Here is an 18,218-nt window from a genome sequence, read left to right as displayed (position 1 = left end):
AATTAAACCCGCTCCAGAGTACATGCCTCGGCGTAACGATCATTCCTTCAACGATAAACGCGAATCCGACCATCACCCCTGGTGAGACAAAACCGAGACTTGTCAGAGATGGACTTTTTGCCAGCCCTGTCTGGTCCAGAAACAGTGGGTTTTTGCCCATAGGCAACATTGTTGCTGGTGATTTCTGCTTTACAACAGGCCTACAAGCCCTTAGTCCAGCCTCTCTCAGCCTATTGCGGACTGTCTGAGCACTGATGGAGGGATTGTGCATTCCTGGTGTAACTCGGGCAGTTGTTGCCATCCTGTACCTGTCTCGCAGGTGTGATGTTCAGATGTACCGATCCTGTGCAGCTGTTACGTGGTCTACCACTGCGAAGACGATCAGCTGTCTGTCCTGTCTTCGACGTCTCACAATAGACATTGCAATTTATTTCCCTGGCCACATCTGCAGCCCTCATACCTCCTTGCAGCATGCCTAAGGCACGTTCACACAGATGAGCAGGGACCCTGGGCATCTTTCTTTGTGTTTTTCAGTCAGTAGAAAGGCCTCTCTAGGGTCCTAAGTTTTCATAACTGTGACCTTAATTGCCTACCGTCTGTAAACTGTTAGTGTCTGAACGACCGTTCCACAGGTGCATGTTCATTATTGTTTATGGTTCATTGAACCAGCATTAAACCCTTTACAATGAAGATGTGAAGTTATTTGCATTTCTACAAATTACCTTTGAAAGGCAGGGTCATGAAAAAGGGATGTTTCTTGTTTTTTTGCTGAATTTATGTAGTGCACTGGCTGAGGTCACTCCCATCCACAACATAAAAATCCAATTAGAACTGCTTGATTAAGACCATAAACTACATCAGCTTTGTAGTGGTGGGTTAGACTTGGGACAAAAGCCAGCATACGCCACATCCTACTGTACCACCCCATGACCATGGTTGATGTCTGCGGAGTATGACCCATGCTTTCATCTATAAAATGTGTACAAGGAGTAAGTACATGTCAATTACAGAAACTTATGATTTGGTAGGAAAAGGTAATTTGCTCTCCAATCTTAACGGTTACGCTGCAATTGCAGTGAAAATAATATTGTATAAAAATGGTTAATTCAGGGAACAAAACAAGAAATAGGAGAATGTCTTTATTATGAAATTAAGTCAAAAAAAATAAAACACAAAAAAAGAATCTTCATTCATTTCTGTTCTTGTCCTAGAAAAAAAAAACTTAATCTTAGGAAAGCAGAGAAGAGGCTGAGGGAGGACTCGGAGCACAGCAGGTATCACTACCTCCATACGAATCTATAATCTGTATCAAACATAACTAGTTTCCCCACACAGAGATATCGAAGAGGAACCAATCTAAAATTAAAAATATAATTTGGCGTAATTTTGACTGTGGGGGGAAAACAAATAATAATCTTGAAGTCCGCATTACCAACACATGCGTAAAGAACACAAAAAACAGCCAGTCAATGAATGAATGATGGTGAGATGGTGATTACAATGAATATGTCAAATGGCCAATGGAAACAAAAGGACATAAACAACAAATCAAAGAGGAGCTGAGCTGAGAAGTTGGGCTGGGTAGAAAGGATGCTTCCTCTTGAATTTCCTCCTTCAGAAGGATCTCTGTCCATCAGTCTTTGAAACATCATGTTGGTGGAGGGGGGTAGTACTGGTTATACTGCTGGGCATACTGGTTGTACTGTCCCCAGGAATGCTGGCCCCAGTTATTGTACTGTTGCTGTAGAAGGAAAGCCAGGAAAGACAGGGTTAGTTGGCATTCCTGTCAGCGTCACCAGATGATAGAGTTCAACCCTATCGTCCTCCCATTTAAAAATATTTTAAAAATCTAGTGAGAACCAAGTGTCATGGAACGCCTTTGTCAGGGATGGTATAAAATTTGCAATTTGTATTGCAAGGTGACGTGTATAACAATGTTTGACTCTGCTCTATCATAGGACTCACTTGGTACCAGTTGTAGTTGTAGGCAGAGTTGTCCCCCTGCATCATGTGCCCTGAGCCTGGGTGGTCGTCTGTACGCTGTCTCTTCGACTCGGGCTCCTGGGAGCTGCAGGGACACGAAGGAACAGGTTCATGTCAATCAAGAGCACCCAACTAATTCAATTCAGGTATGGCGATTCACAACCTGCTATGAAGCTTCCTACTGTGTTGTACTCAATGTCGTAAATGTTAAACAGTGAGAGAAGTGAACAAATTCAAATCTTACCCATTCTCTGCTTTCCTCTTTGTCGATTCATTTTCTTTCAGAAGCTTCTGGTGTTCATCGTATGCAGTCACTAACCTGTGAGGATGCAAAAAGAGTACATGGTTGAGATTAGGAGTGCAAGCATGCCATATGGATTCATTGTCATTAATTGACTAATCAGAACACTGGTCAGTGAAAATGTACTCATTGTTTGAGGGTGTAGGTACTGTAGGTGAACTGACTTATTGATGTCGCTGCCAAAGTCCTCGAGGAACTCGACCTTGCGCTGAGAGAAGGTGAGGCGGCAGTCGAGGGGCAGCGGGCTGCTCAGGGCGCGGTCGAAGCAGGCCAAGATTTCAGCCTCATTCTGCTGCACGTCCCCACTGTACTCCAGCTCTAGCAGGTTCAGGTACAGCTTAGGACTCGTCTGGAGAGACACACACACAGATTAATGAACTCAAATGGTTTCTCTAAACACATTTTCTCTGAATCAAACTCCCTTTGACACCATGTACTGTATCTCAATATCAAGATCCTGAAACAAGTGATTCCATTCATCGAGCACTGATCTTACCTGGTCCTTGTCTATGGTTTCCAGCAACACTTTGCGGGCCTTGGTGAGGCTCCTCTGCACCTTCAGCAGCTGCCGGGCCAGCTTCACGGCGTAGAATGACGTCTCGCTGGCGTTCTTCCCCGATGCCATCGCCTCGCTCAGCAGGGCCTCTGCCTCCTCCAGGTTGCCGTGGCGACGTTCCAGGCTGACCCGCCGCAGACGCACCATGGCCAGGCCCGGTACCACCTCTTCCAGAGACTTCAGGATGCCGCGCGCCTCCTCTATGTTCCCTGCAGGGAAACAAAACACAAAAACGGGGTTGAATGTTTCTTACTAGTCTGTATAGAGGGGCTACCAAGGCTTTTGAACTTCTATTACGTGATCGTCTCAGCCTCGTTAGTCGAATGCACTTGTCTGTAAATCACATCAGGTAAAGGTCTGACAAGTGAGGTGTGTGAATCGTGGGGCTGGCACAATAATCATATAACCAACAACTATGGACAACCACCATTAACCACAATTGTTTTGTCAGAATTGTCTTAATACATTCATTTTAATAGGGTGGGGATTCATTTTTATTTTCAAATAGACAGAGTTGACCGAATAATCTTCTTTTTTTTTTTTTTACAGTTGAAGTCAGAAGTTTACATACACCATAGCCCAATACATTTAAACTCAGTTTCCACAATTCCTGACATTTAATTATAGTAAAAATGCCCTGTCTTAGGATCACCACTTTATTTTAAGAATGTGAAATGTCAGAATAATAGTAGAGAGAATTATTTATTTCAGCTTTTATTTCCTTCATCACATTTCTAGTGGGTCAGAAGTTTACATACACTCAATTGGTATTTGGTAACATTGACTTTAAATTGTTTAACTTGGGTCAACGTTTTGGGTAGCCTTCCACAAGCTTCCCACAATAAGTTTGGTTAAATGGCCCATTCCTCCTGACAAAGCTGGTGTAACTGAGTCAGGTTTGTAAGCCTCCATGCTCTCACACACTTTCAGTTCTGCCCACACATTTTCCATAGGATTGTGGTCAGGGCTTTGTGATGGCCACTCCAATACTATGACTTTGTTGTCCTTAAGCCATTTTGCCACAAGTTTGTAAGTATGCTTGGGGTCATTGTTCATTTGGAAGACTCATTTGAGACCAAGCTTTAACTTCCTGACTGATGTCTTGAGCTTCAATATATCCACATAATTTTCCTCCCTCGTGATGCCATCTATTTTGTGAAGTGCACCAGTCCCTCCTGCAGCAAAGCACCCCCACAACATGATGCTGCCACCCCCGTGCTTCACAGTTGGGACTGTGTTCTTCGGCTTGCAAGCCTCCCCCTTTTTTCTCCAAACATAACGATGGTCATTATGGCTAAAGTTCTATTTTTGTTTCAACAGACCAGAAGACATTTCTCCAAAAAGTGTGATCTGTGACCCCATGTGCAGTTGTAAACCGTAGTCTGGCTTTTTTATGGCGGTTTTGGAGCAGTGGCTTCTTCCTTGCTGAGCAGTCTTTCAGGTTATGTCGATATAGGACTCGTTTTACTGTGGATATAGATACTTTTGTACCCGTTTCCTCCAGCATCTTCACAACGTCCTTTGCTGTTGTTCTGGAATTGATTTGTACTAAAGTACGTTCATCTCTAGGAGACAGAACGCGTCTCCTTCCTGAGAGGTATGACGGCTGCGTGGTCTTATGGTGTTTATACTTGCATATTAATGTTTGTACAGATGAACGTGGTACCTTCAGGCTTCTGGAAATTGCTCCCAAGGATGAACCAGACTTGAGGTCTACAATTTATTTTCTGAGATCTTGGCAGATTTCTTTTGATTTTGTCATGCTGTCAAGCAAAGAGGCACTGAGTTTGAAGGTAGGACTTGAAATACATCCACACCTTCAATTGACTCAAATTATGTCAATTAGCCTATCAGAAGCTTCTAAAGCCATGACATCATTTTCTGAAATTTTCCAAGCTATTTAAAGACAGTTAACTTAGTATATGTAAACCTCTGACCCACTGGAATTGTGATAGATTATTCATTGTGTCTGAAAACAATTGTTCGAAAAATGACTTGTGTCATGCACAAAGTAAATGTCCTAACAGACTTGCCAAAACTATAGTTAGTTATTAACAAGAAATGTGTGGAGTGGTTGAAAAATGAGTTAATGACTCCAAACTAAGTGTATGTAAACTTCCGACTTCAACTGTACAGGAAGAGGGTAAGGTTGGTACATGTTCTTTTACAAGCAAAAACGGCACAGTCGGGAGGAGATTCTCAAAAACATTTAATTTAGACGGGGGGGGGAGGGAGTTACCAAAGCTGTGTTGCATTCATTAAGTATGCATGTCTTATTTTTTTATTTTATTTTACCTTTATTTAACCAGGCAAGTCAGTTAAGAACATATTCTTATTTTCAATGACGGCCTGAGAACAGTGGGTGAACTGCCTGTTCAGGGGCAGAACGACAGATTTGTACCTTGTCAGCTCGGGGGTTTGAACTCGCAACCTTCCGGTTACTAGTCCAACGCTCTAACCACTAGGCTACGCTGCCGCCGTAGCCAATTTTCGGATGCATTATGGTACTTTACAAGCTCAAAACCATTTAACAAAATTGACCACCATGGTAATTTGCTTGACAATTAATCCTTACCCAAAACTCCATAACCATCACAGCTTTATGTGAATGTGATGTTAAGTGGGAACTACAAACACCACTCACCCTGCTGCTCCTCGAACGCGGCCCACAGCAGGTGAATGTTGGGCTTCTTGGATAGGTGGATGGTACACGCCTTCTTGTACACATGTCTCACTCCCTCAATGCTGTAGCTCTCTAGATATTTTGCGTACTTCAGTGTGAAGCAAGAGAAAGAGAGGGTTGGAGAAAGAGGGGAGGACGGGGTGGATGGAGAGCAGGAGGTGGAGAGAAGACGAGGAAGGGAAGGTGACAACAACATTTTAAAACACTTATTTCCAGTTTGCTCAACCAGTGAATTTCTTCATTGACAAGATCGTGTTTTTAGAAATGTTCTTTGTAAACCCATCAGCACCTTCATGGAACCAATAAGATAAGTTTCTGTAAGGTAGTGGGAGACGGAGAAGATGCAACGTAGTAGTTGGCAAATGCTGGAGTCAAATCTTGTGTGGCAAAGCTGGCCATCCCCTAATACAACAGATACAGTGGTTAACAGATCAACGTTACACGCAAAGAAGAGATGTTCAGGACGATTTACTGTTGTCAGGAAGTGATGCAATCGTTGATGGGGGAAGTGCGGGGGTCATTATTTTTGAGTTGGGGTTGAAGGTCAAAGGCTATGGTTGGGTTACCTTCATCCAGAAATCCTCGTAGAGAGCACAGGCGATGAGGCAGCGTTCGAACAAAACGACCACGCGTTCGGGAGTGCCATTCTCGATCTCAAATTCCAGATACTCCTTCCAGTTGCTGAGCTGGGTCTTCTCCAGTGCTTTAACGTGGAAGTAGGGCCGTTTTATCTGAGGGGAAAAGGGAAACACGGCATTCAAAATGGCAGCGGACCAAAGTGTACAACCATTTCAAAAGTAACGTTATTAACAATGGAAGGAAATTGAGGGATAGTTCACCCCAAAAATCAACATTTGTCAAATATTTTCATACCTCGTACTCCATCTATTGTGTAGACATCTGTAGGCCTCAATCCCAAATGAATGGGAAAGAGTGGCACCATCCAATTCCATCTCCACCCAGCTTGACAAAGCCCACTTTAGAGGTATGAAAACTTTGAGGTGAACTATTCCTTTTAACAATATGAAATACAATTGGATGATATTCTGATCATTAAAGACAGAAGTCAGTACTCACCCCCTCCTCAAAGGCCCAGCGCTTGCTGACCTCCTGCTCGTTTTGGTTGAACACCTCCTGACGCGACTCGATCACCTTGTGGCGCATGTTCTCAATCTCTGTCACTCTCTAAACATAACAAGACACTCAACTTTAAAACACAATCTCGTAACCATCTCATTCTCCACCGATGTGCAAACTGCATGTCCAGCTGCCAAGGTTATTTACATCACCCTGAGGCTGAAAGAGAGCCAGGGACAAGCAGGGGCTCTGCCTGTCGAAGGTGGCCTACCCAGGGAACGAGGCCCAACCCGGGGCATGATATGTACCATATCCACCCTGTCTGTAGGCCAGTCGTGGTGCTGGGGACTGGAGAGGACGAGGGGCCTCTCGACTAGGCCAGCCAGCCACGATTTGTCCACTCCAAATGCCTGACTGGATGATGCCCACGTACTCATTGGCTTGGCTGCTGACGGAAAGACACCTGCACAGATTTGTGTTTCACCCCATGGATGATGTCTCCATGGGTGATGATAAAGAGACAAGGGCCTCCTTCCTAACTCTCTGGTATGTTGTGGTACATCAACCCCCCCTGAAGGTGAGGCAACAGAGTCATACCTTAGCAGGATCTGGGAGGTCCTCGGTGCCGGCTGGGAGTCCCTCAGGCTCTGCGGGTATTGCTTCCTCTCCATCCTCATTGACTGTGACTGCATTGGCTTTGGCTAGCTCCACCCTGAGCTGGACAAACTCCTCCTCTGACAGGAAGTGTTTGGGGTTGTTGTTCTGCACATGCTCTTTGAACCTGAAGAATGACAATCAGTACATCACTAAGAGAACAAAAAGTACTACCAGAAAATAGTGCCCCTGAAAGTAAGTGTGGCTGACAAGGTTAGAACTAATGTCTGTGTTTGATTTCTATGAGCTACCCACTACCTGAGATGTTGACCATAACCCTCATGGACGGTTTATCAAAACCCATTATGAATGAGCTGACCAGTCATACCTCTGGAGGTGCTGTGAGTAGAGCTGGGTGGGTATGCCCAGGATACGATCGTAGATGGCCGTGACGTTGGCCAATCTCTCCTGCTCCGTCTCCCAGTTGATGTAGGCCTCCCACAGACGGTCAGAGCGGAAGTCTGTCCCTGCTGCCAACACAGCATGCTCATACGCACTGTAGGATAGGACACAGACGACATGATTTTGGGTAGGTTACTTTCTAAATGTAATCCGTTAGTTACCTGTCCACATTTATCAGTAATGTAACTGTTGGGTTACCCAAGCTAAGTAACGTAATATGATTGCTGTCCCTTTAAAAAGGCATTAGAAGAAGACAAAAAGGATCCATGCCTGTCACCATAGTGGTCTTTGACTTGTGGTCAGGCGGAACAAAATTAAACTTGCACTTTTTTTCAATGCTGAATTGAAGATCGTTGAGAAAACAAAAAGTTGTCAATAAAAAAAATTCTGCAAACATATTTTCTGAATATTAATAATATTATTCAAAAGCATCTGATTAGTTATTTCTTGGAAAACAAATTACTCACAAACCCTGTTAACAATACACTATGACCTGTAAAACACTTGGTTTTGGAAGTGTCACAAGGTTCTCACACACAGGTGTGTTTTGTAAAAAAATATATTTTTATATTTTACCCCCCTTTTGTCCTCAATTTTTGTAGTATCCAATTATTAGTAGTTACTCTCGTCTCAACTCCTGTACGGGCTCGAAGGTCGAAAGTCATGCGTCCTCCAAAACACAACCAAAACCAAGCCGCGCTGCTTCTTAACACAGCGCGCATCCAACCCGGAAGCCAGCCGCACCAATGTGTCGGGGGAACCACCTGGCGACCTTGGTTAGCGTGCACTGCGCCCGGCCCGCCATAGGAGTCGCTGGTGCGCGATGAGACAAGGATATCCCTACCGGCCAAACCCTCCCTAACCCGGACAACGCTAGGCCAATTGTGCGTCGCCCCACGGACCTCCCAGTCGCAGGCGGCTGCGACAGAGCCTGGGCGCGAACCCAGAGTCTCTGGTGGCACAGCTAGCGCTGCGATGCAGTGCCCTAGACCACTGCGCCACCCGGGAGGCCCCCGGCGTTTCACTTTTCAGTGAGGACAAAGCTCTTCACTCACGCTCTAATGCGTGACGGTGTCTCTGGGTCTTCAGGGTCAGCGTTGTCCTTGATGAAGGACAGGTAGTGGAGCCACAGGTCCACACTCAGGGGGATGGCATGCACACCCCGCCGGTACACCTGGGGATAGGAGGCAAAAACAACATTGGAGAATGAGACAACCAGTGTGAAAATTACTGAATGAATGACTGTCACAGTAAGGACCCAAACAGTAGACAGCACAAAGCTCCAGCCCCTAACCCTGTCAAGCCCTTTCAGATCAGGACAGAGGATAGGAGGAGAAGATGTCCATTTACACAATTAAACACCACTACATGAGCCCAGCCACAAAGAGACTTACCTCCTCTGCCACCTGTGCATTGCCATGTTTCTTCTCAGTGTCAGCTAACTTCTTCCAGTAGCCGTAGCAGTAGGGGTAGCGCAAGAAAAACGCATCAAACGCCTTCCTCACCACACCAAGATGATTCTGAGGCGGCAAAAAAATTATATTTCCAACTTGCTTCCTGACAGAAAAACCTCAATGTTTACATGAAGTATTCAATACAGCATATAAAACCTAGTCACAATACAAGCAAGGGTCAACATAAAAATTTCAGGACTTTTCCACACTCACCTCTTGCTCCACATACTGCAGTAGGTAGACCCAACCATTGAAGTCTTCAGGGTTTTCCTCACACCCTTTAGCCAACTTCTCATACTCAGAAGGGATAAGGGGCTCTGTAGGGACAGCTGGTTCCTCAACAGGTTCCACCTGCTCTGCCTCTTTGGATTCTTCAAGTTCCATGTTAGCTGGGCTACTATCTTCTGCAACCATTGGTGGCTGGGCTTGGACTGGATCTTGTTGCTGTTCTCCAGTGTCGGACAACTTCTCGCTCTGTATCAAAGGCTCTGTGGCTGTGTTGTTGTGTCCATCCTGACTCTCGTCTGACGATGCCTCCATTTGGTTCTGTTGTTCTGCCCGTGGAGAACGAGACTGCTCATCTGAATCCTCATGCTCCCGACGCTCCTCTTGGAAGAGTTCAGCGCTCGCTAGCTGGAAGTGCTGCACCGCCTGTTCAACAGATCCTAGATCAGACTGCTGGACCTGGTGCTGCTCTATTACCTCTGGCGACGACTGATCTGACTCTGAGTCCGAGTCGTGGATAACCGTGGTGAGGTTATGGGGATCCTGGTCAAGGGGGAAGAAAATTATTACCAACAAGCAACTAAGAAAATAGGCAAGGGACTGCCTCATGTTTGAGAGAGCACCACTGTTGAAAGATGAAAGTGTTGGTGTTTAGACCTACTAGTAATGCAGGCAGACAAAATAGCATTTGCAATGTTGTTGTACAGAATAATAACAAAAGGGATACATTGGCCTTGTCATTACAACTACGTCCAGGGCAAAAGAGGTCAAACCCCAAACCCCAATTTCCCACACTGACCTGATCCATGGTCCATTCAGCAGCATGCGTGAGGACAGGCAGGTCAGGGAGGAAGTCCTCTCCGTTGCCATCCATGGCTGGGGACTCCACACTCTCAGGGCTGTCTGTGTCCAACATCCCCGTCATGGGCTCGTCTGAGAGGTGCAGGTCTGGGGAGAGGAAAACATATTACACGTCAATATCACAAGATCGAGAAGGGACAGTAATTATTAGTTAGTATTACAGAAAATTGATTGATTGATGTGGAATCACGTATGACTGGGTGATATGGCTGGTCCCATGTTTCATGAAATCCCAGAAAATGTCCGTACTAGGAGTTTGAACATTAAAACAAAGTTGGGGATCTATAACGTTAATATAAACCCCTAACTAAAAAAACGGCATCTTCCCCCACTGCACTTAATTAAAATCACAGTTCAGTTACACACCAAAAATATATATTTTTTACGTGTTATAGCAGATAGACTATGAAGGCCTGTGGAGATTGTAATTCAAAAACAGAGGAAGAGGCAAACTTCAGACTCCTTGGTGAATTTGCAAAGCATGCAAGACAAGATATTGCGAGATGCAGATTATCAAAACATGAGCACGCTTCTTCTTCTGCCTCTCTCAATCCCTCCGTCACACTGGCTTGCCTGCGCTGTCTCTTCACTAATGATGCAAGTGTGTGTTCAAGCAGTGTAGCCTGCTCAGTTTTTGCGGCATGAAATCAGCGGGCTACCGGTAGCATGTATCGATTACGCTTTTCAGGCGTAATGGAATGTGGCCCCATGAAAGTGCCTCGGCTGCATCATATGTGTCTGTTAGGGTAGGCTACCCTACGGTTTTATTGTTTTATGCCAGCACAAAACCTTTTCTGGTGATATGAACAGACATTTTACTTGTCTGTAAAGGAACGCCACTTCTGAAGCCGGACTAAAGTCCATCACAAGGCAACCAGAACTGTCAACCAAATAAATCGAGCTGCTTCGTGCAGCCTGCACGCAGACCACTCTTTCCATTAAAAAGTACTGTTTGTAAAATACCAAGACATTTAGAAGAAATACAACATAAAAATAAAATAGTATTAAAACACAACAGCAGCATATCAATCAGCAACCTTTGTTGAAAAGGAAAAAAACAGAACATTTTAAGCCAGAGCAGATTTCTACCATCTTAAAAAAATACAAAGATTTTTTTTTATAACTAACCCAAGAATGACCACAGCCTGTCTTTTCCAACGGGAACAAAATCAGTGGGCAGAACAAGGAAGGAGGTTGGAGATTCAACTGGCGCGTTCTAGCATGCATTTGCATATTTCCGTTAGGGAACACCTTCTCTGAAGTGTGCAATAACTTCTTATGGCTGCAGGGGCAGTATTGAGTAGCTTGGATAAAAGGTGCCCAGAGCTCCTCAGTCCCAGTTGCTAATATATGATGACTAGATGTCAACCATCTTTAGAAACTTGATTGAGGATTCTACTGTTAAGTGGGACCGAAAGAGAGGAATGAGTAAGAGGTCTGCCAGCAGTCACGTGCTGGTCATGTGCATTTCACATGAGCGGTAACTGCGTTCCTTTGCTTTTCTAAAAACAAAGGAATTCTCCGGTTGGAATATTATTGAAGTTATGTTAAAAACATCCTAAAGATTGATCCCATACATCGTTTGACATGTTTCTACGGACAGTAACGGAACTTTGACATTTCGTCTGCAACTTGGTAACGCGCTTCATGGCTTTGGATTTGTTTAACAAACGTGCTAACACAAGTAGCTCTTTGGACAAAAATTGACATTATCGAACAAAACAAGCATTTATTGTGGAACCGATTCCTGGGAGTGCATTCTGATGAAGATCATCAAAAGTAAGTGAATATTTATAATGCTATTTATGGAATACTTTTGACTACCCAACATGGCGGATATTTCTCTGGCTGGTTTGGGCTCTGAGCGCCGTTCTCAGATGATGCTTTTTACGTAAAGTTTTTTTTAAATCTGACACAGCGGTTGCATTAAGGAGAAGTGTATCTAAAGTTCCATGCATAACACTTTAATCTATCAACATTTATAATGAGCACTTCTGTGAATTCATGTGGCTCTCTGCAATATCACTGCATGTTTTAGAACTACTGAACGTCACACGCCAATGTAAAATAAGATTGTTGGATATAAATATGAACTTTACTGAACAAAACATACATTATTGTGTAACATGAAGTCCTATGAGTGTCAGCTGATGAAGATCAAAGGTTAATGATTCATTTTCTCCATTTCTGCTTTTTGTGACTCCTCTCTTTGGCTGGAAAAATGGCTGGGTTTTTCTGTGAGTTGGTGGTGACCTAACAATCGTTTGTGGAGCTTTCGCTGTAAAGCATTTTTGAAATCAGACACTGTGGCTGGATTAACAAGAATGTAGCATTAAAATGGTGCCTAATACTTGTATGTTTGGGAAATTTGATTTCTGAGATTTCTGGTCGATTTGTATTTGGCGCCCTGCAATTTAATTGGCGAGGGGTTCCTCTAGCAGAACCTAGACAGGTTAATACAATAAAAGGTCAATACACTGCATTTCAAACAGGCAGGAATAATGTAACTAATTCAGGGCTTGTAAAATTATACCTTGGCTTAATATAGTCTTTCCACAACCATAAGACTCACTAATATTGTAATTATTTTAACAAAATAAATTAGATCTGCAATAATCACTGATCTGGCTTTAAAGTCTATGAAAACGCCATTTTTGTTACAGATTTAACCAGAACCATGCACAGCCACTAATGATGACCAACTTCTTGTAGCAGGCATTATAGAAAATGAACACAGGTCCCATAAACACTCAAGTGAGTAACCAGCTAAACTTTATATTTAAAGTCTAGCCAACTTGGATCTACTTGCTTGCCAACAAGGTAGAGTAGTTAAACTTACGAATACACCTGTCCATCACTAACAACTTAGCCTGTTCACTTTGTTTAGACACTGAAAGTGGCCTATCTGTATAAAAATGTTCTCAGAATGAGAACGAGTTGCCAATGTCTTATATAAATGAATCTTATGCTCATTGCACATTTATAAAACACAGACAAGACATCTAGCACATAAGTATGTGGCTAAAATGCTTCTAGCAGTACGTTGTGAGACAAACTGAGCATACACTTTCCACAACCATGTTCTCTGTTCTACATTTTGGGAGTTGAGACCAAAAAAAGGTATCGTTAGAAAGGATTCTCAACTATTACAGTAAAATAATGTCCAAGTGTTTCGGAGTCCATATGCCCAATTCTGTTGGACCAAAACTCAAATGCAAATAGCGTGTTTAAACTGTTCATTGTCAGAGAGGAAGAAGTTATCTTTTGTCGTTGTGTGTGGCAGGGGCTTGGTGTCTGTGTAAAGGTGCCAACAGCACAGAAGGAGCGAAGGAGACAAAAATGATTAAGACGGGAAAATGAAAACCTTGATACTTGCAAAAACTCTCTAACACATGAAGTTTAGTTAATACGATATGATCACCCAGCACTTGGAGTAAGAAGTGGATCCAGACAGTGCTGACATAAAAAGCAACGCCAAAGATCACATTGACATGACTGGATTATGGGTAGCCTCCTTTAGAATCTAAGAGTGAAATACTAACATGTAGGCCCAGCATCCCTGAACAGTCCATTACAAGTAAGAATGCTGAACAAACTTAATTCCAACTTTACTTGTTGTCCTCTGATTTCAGCAACATAGAGGTAATATGGTACAAAATATCTACAGGGAAGTGTTATCAACATGACTTTCAGTACACTGATCTGTATATAGGTTTGTATTTCCGTTTAAAAAAATTTAATACAAATGAAATTCGCACTTATACAAGCACCTGCACAATATGGAGTCTAACCAAACCACAGACAGGAACGCCAAATCTTCCAGCTGACTGCGAGGAAACATGCTTCAGTCCCCTACATTTGTCTATTGTATACATAAATTGTGCATCACGTGCAATGCCTCAAGAGATTGAAAATACAAGCTACAGAACCTTCAATGCAGTCGGAAAGTATTCAGATCCCTTCACTTTTCACATCCTTATTCTAAAATGGATTAAATAGCCCCCCCCCCAAATCTACACACAATACAAAAAAACAGATTATAAATGTTGGCATTTTTTAAAACTGAAGTTACATTTACATAAGTATTCAGATCCTTTAATCAGTACTTTGTTGAAGCACCGTTGTCAGCGATTACAGGCTTGAATCTTCTTGGGTATGACGCTACAATCTCGGCACCACTGTATTTAGGGAGTTTCTCTCATTCTTCTCTGCAGATCCTCTCAAGCTCTGTCAGGTTGGATGAGGAGCGTCGCTGCACAGCTACTTTCAGGTTTCTTCAGAGATGTTCGATCAGGTTCAAGTGCAGGCTCTGGCTGGGCCACTCAAGGACATTCAGAGACTTGTCCCGAAGCCACTCCTGTGTTGGCTTGGCTGTGTGCTTAAGGTCGTTGTCCTGTTGGAAGGTGAACCTTCACCCCACTCTGTTCCTCTATCCACGACTCGTCTCCTAGCCCCTGCTGCTGAAAAGCATCCCCACAGCATGATGCTGCCACCACCATGCTTCACCTTAGGGATGGTGCCAGGTTTCCTCCAAACGTGACAGTTGGCATTCAGGCCTAAGGATCTTGTTTCTCACGGTCAGAGTCTTTAGGCAAACTCAAAGCGGGCTGTCATGTGCAGCCTCCTTTTACCGAGGAATGGCTTCCAACTGGCCCCTCTACCATAAAGGCCTGATTGGTGGAGTGCTGCAGAGATGGTTGTCCTTCTGGAAAATGCTCCCATCACCAGAGGAACTTTGGAGCGCGGTCAGAGTGACCATCAGGGTTTTTTATCAAGGCCCGACTCCCCCAATTGCTCGGTTTGACTGGGCGGCCAGCTCTAAGAAGAGTCTTGCTGGTTCCAAACTTCTTCCATTTGACAATGATGAAAGCAACTGTACTCGAAGACATTCAATGCTGCAGAACATTTTTGGTACCCTTCCGCAGATCTGTGTCTTGACTAAATCCTGTCTTGAAGCTCTACAGATAATGCCTTTGAACTCATGGCTTGGTTTTTGCTCTGACATGCACCGTCAACTGTGGGACCTTATATTGACAGTTGAGTGCCTATCCAAATCATGTCCAATCAATTAAATGAACCACAGGTGAACTTCAGTCAAGTTGTAGAAACATCTCATGGATGATCAATGGAAACAGGATTCACCTGAGCACAATTTCGAGTCTCATAGCAAAGGGTCTGAAATAAAGGTGTTTTTTTTGTTGCTAAAATTACCCAAAACCTACTTTCGCATTACGGGGTATTGTGTGTATAATGAGAAAACAAATTTGAGAATAACACTGTAAAATCTGGAAAAGGTGAAGGGGTCTGAACACTTCTCGAATGCACAGTAACGCAAAAAAGTTGGGAAAACAACATCTCCACGTCCTACCATCAAAAAGGACCAAGAGCATGTACAACCGGTTACAACATTCTGGCCTGTAAAGACTATTGCGTCTTTATGTTACCGTGGAGAAACCACGGTAACAATTTGATGTTTAGGCAGGGTTATAGGTTCCTATTTTGTTACTCGTTTTCAGTTTACACACACACACATACATATATATATACATATACATACATATATATATATATATATATATATATATATATATATATCTCTGTAAGAAAATACATTTCATACATACTCCAGATTAGTAACCTGAACCATTCAAGTCACGCTCAACTTTATTCAAGTAGTTGTAAACCAAATAATCCCCACCGACCGCAGCTCCTGACTTCTTCAGTCACATAGACTTGTGCAAGCATGCGTACTTCCGTGTTAAGGAACATAGCTAGCATGTTAGCTAGCACAGGCGCGCTTGATGGCGTATAGTAACGTCAGCTATCATATCTAACTAAATATTTTACTTGCTCAATCAACAACAACCAAAATATCTAACTATCTAGTTAGCCCACTTGTAATGATAGCTAGCCAGACCCCCCCCCCATTGAAGCACGACGCGGTAAACACAACAGTGAAGTTGGCTTAGTAACCTAACTAACCGTAGCTAGTTAATTCAAACGGATCTAAATACCTACTTTACCCACTGACTGTATATCCTCGAAAATAAGACAAAAGTTCACATATGCTGTGTGTCATTGTAATGATAGTAGGGAAAGGCGACCGTTTAATTTTAATCCAATAATTGGCTGAAAGTCTTAAACAGTACCACAGCGTAGTGATGTCTTCAACCCTGCCTCGGTTTGGGCCTAACGACGTTAGCTGCTAGCTAGCCAGACCGCACACGTCCACCACCATCTTCACATTACAGTAAGCGGAGTGTTAACAAGTTCAGGGAAAAACATGTATAAATATTTTTTTCCAACTTACCAGTATCTTCCATGAAATTCAGTTTAGACAAATGTGTATTTCTGTTACTTTAAACGTATCTAACCAACAACATGTAGCCGCGTTTCTACTCTCATTCTCCAGCGACAACTTTGAGGAGGCTTCGGAAGGGCAGACAGAATGTGCGCATGCGTAACGTTCTCAATAGTTACCACAAACACAAAGTCAAAATGGCTATATCGTAAATATTTGCTTTTGGTTTAAGGTTTCGGTCAGGTATAAGGTTAGCAGTGTATTTCATGTTATGTTTAAAATCTGATTTTAAGAAGATTCATTGTAGAAAGAGGCGGAGTTTAGCCATAATGTATTTGTGGCTGTAGTAACTAGTGACGACCCATGCGTATTGTAAGGGGGTGGATCCACTAAAATAATGGCTGTGTTCGAGAGGATCAAAACCGTAATGTATTCATGGCTAAATTGTGACTGACTGATCTACATAAAATAAAGAGTAGTTAGTTATACATGCATGATACAGTGTTCTTTGTTGAGTAGTCAGTCGGCTCCAATGTCGAACAAGCCCAAAGTAACCAAGAATGTTTACACTGTATATCTGTCGACTTGTGTTTGTCTGGCTACTTCGTAATGAATCCAACAAACGTAGCCAGTAGAGGCTGCAGTCACGGTTATGCAAAATGGTGAATAAGAATAAGATAATAATATACCTATTTGTCATTGGATTTGTTGCCACTATTTTACATGATTTAAAAAACAAACATTAATTTATCATTGAACTGTAGAAGAATTGGAATAGGAGCATAGATTTGACTAAGGTCTAGATTCGAAATAATAGAAGAAATCCAATTTAGGCGAGCGAGTGTATTCACTGACATTTAACCTCTCCCTGACCTACATGTTTCAAGCAGACCACCATAGTCCCTGTTCCCAAGAAAGCGAAGGTAACCTGCCTATGTGACTACCACCCCGTAGCACTCACGTCAGTAAACATGAAGTGCTTTGAAAGGCTGGTCATGTCTCACATCAACACCATCATCCCGGAAAACCTAGACCCACACCAATTTGCATACCGCCCCAACAGATCCACAGATGATGCCATCTCAATCGCACTCCACACTGCCCTTTCCCACCTCAAAGGAACACCTATGTGAGAATGCTATTCATTGACTCCAGCTCAGCGTTAAAAACCATAGTGCCCACAAAGCTCATCACTAAGCTAAGGACGCTGGGAATAAACACCTCCCTCTGCACCTGGATCATGGACTTCCTGACAGTCCGCCCCCAGGAGGTAAGGCTAGGCAACAACACATCTGCTATGCTGATCCTCAACACTGGGGCACCTCAGGGGTAGATGCTTAGACCATTTCTGTACTCCCTGTTCACCCACGACTGCGTGGCCATGCACGACTCAAATCCAATTTTATTTGTCACAGGGAGTGAAATGCTTACTTACAAGCCCTTAACCAATAATGCAGTTAAGAGAAATACCAAAAAATAAATTAAATAAATAAAAGTAACAAATAATTAAAGAGCAGCAGAAAAATAACAATAGCGAGGCTATATACAGGTGGTACCGGTACAGAGTGGGGCAGTCGAGGTAAATGTGGCAATATGTACATGTGGTTAGAGTTATTAAAGTGACTATGCAAATATAATAACAGAGTAGCAGCAGTGTAAAAGATGGGGGACAATGCAAATAGTCCGGGTAGCCATTTGATTAGATGTTCAGAAGTCTTAGC

General features: G+C 43.2%; 1 protein-coding gene across 1 annotated transcript; it reads right to left on the bottom strand.

The window, feature by feature from the left end:
* Positions 1–1,126: 1,126 nt before the first annotated feature.
* On the bottom strand, positions 1,127–16,672 carry LOC118398410 (pre-mRNA-processing factor 39-like). The gene is made up of 15 exons (XM_035793708.2): positions 16,507–16,672; positions 10,135–10,283; positions 9,324–9,878; positions 9,051–9,176; positions 8,712–8,830; positions 7,583–7,750; positions 7,198–7,381; positions 6,601–6,708; positions 6,090–6,254; positions 5,485–5,611; positions 2,781–3,049; positions 2,449–2,633; positions 2,228–2,302; positions 1,966–2,068; positions 1,127–1,741 (listed from the first exon to the last, which is right to left on the bottom strand). Exons 1-15 carry the CDS (start codon positions 16,517–16,519, stop codon positions 1,649–1,651), a joined length of 2,439 nt encoding a protein of 812 aa, XP_035649601.2. The 5' UTR covers positions 16,520–16,672; the 3' UTR covers positions 1,127–1,648.
* Between the last annotated feature and the right edge of the window lie 1,546 nt (positions 16,673–18,218).

The sequence above is a fragment of the Oncorhynchus keta genome, chromosome 19 (assembly GCF_023373465.1).
Source record: "Oncorhynchus keta strain PuntledgeMale-10-30-2019 chromosome 19, Oket_V2, whole genome shotgun sequence".
Classification (NCBI taxonomy): domain Eukaryota; kingdom Metazoa; phylum Chordata; class Actinopteri; order Salmoniformes; family Salmonidae; genus Oncorhynchus; species Oncorhynchus keta.
The sequence above is the reverse complement of the archived record's forward strand: the minus strand, read 5'-3'. Positions and strand labels throughout refer to the sequence as shown.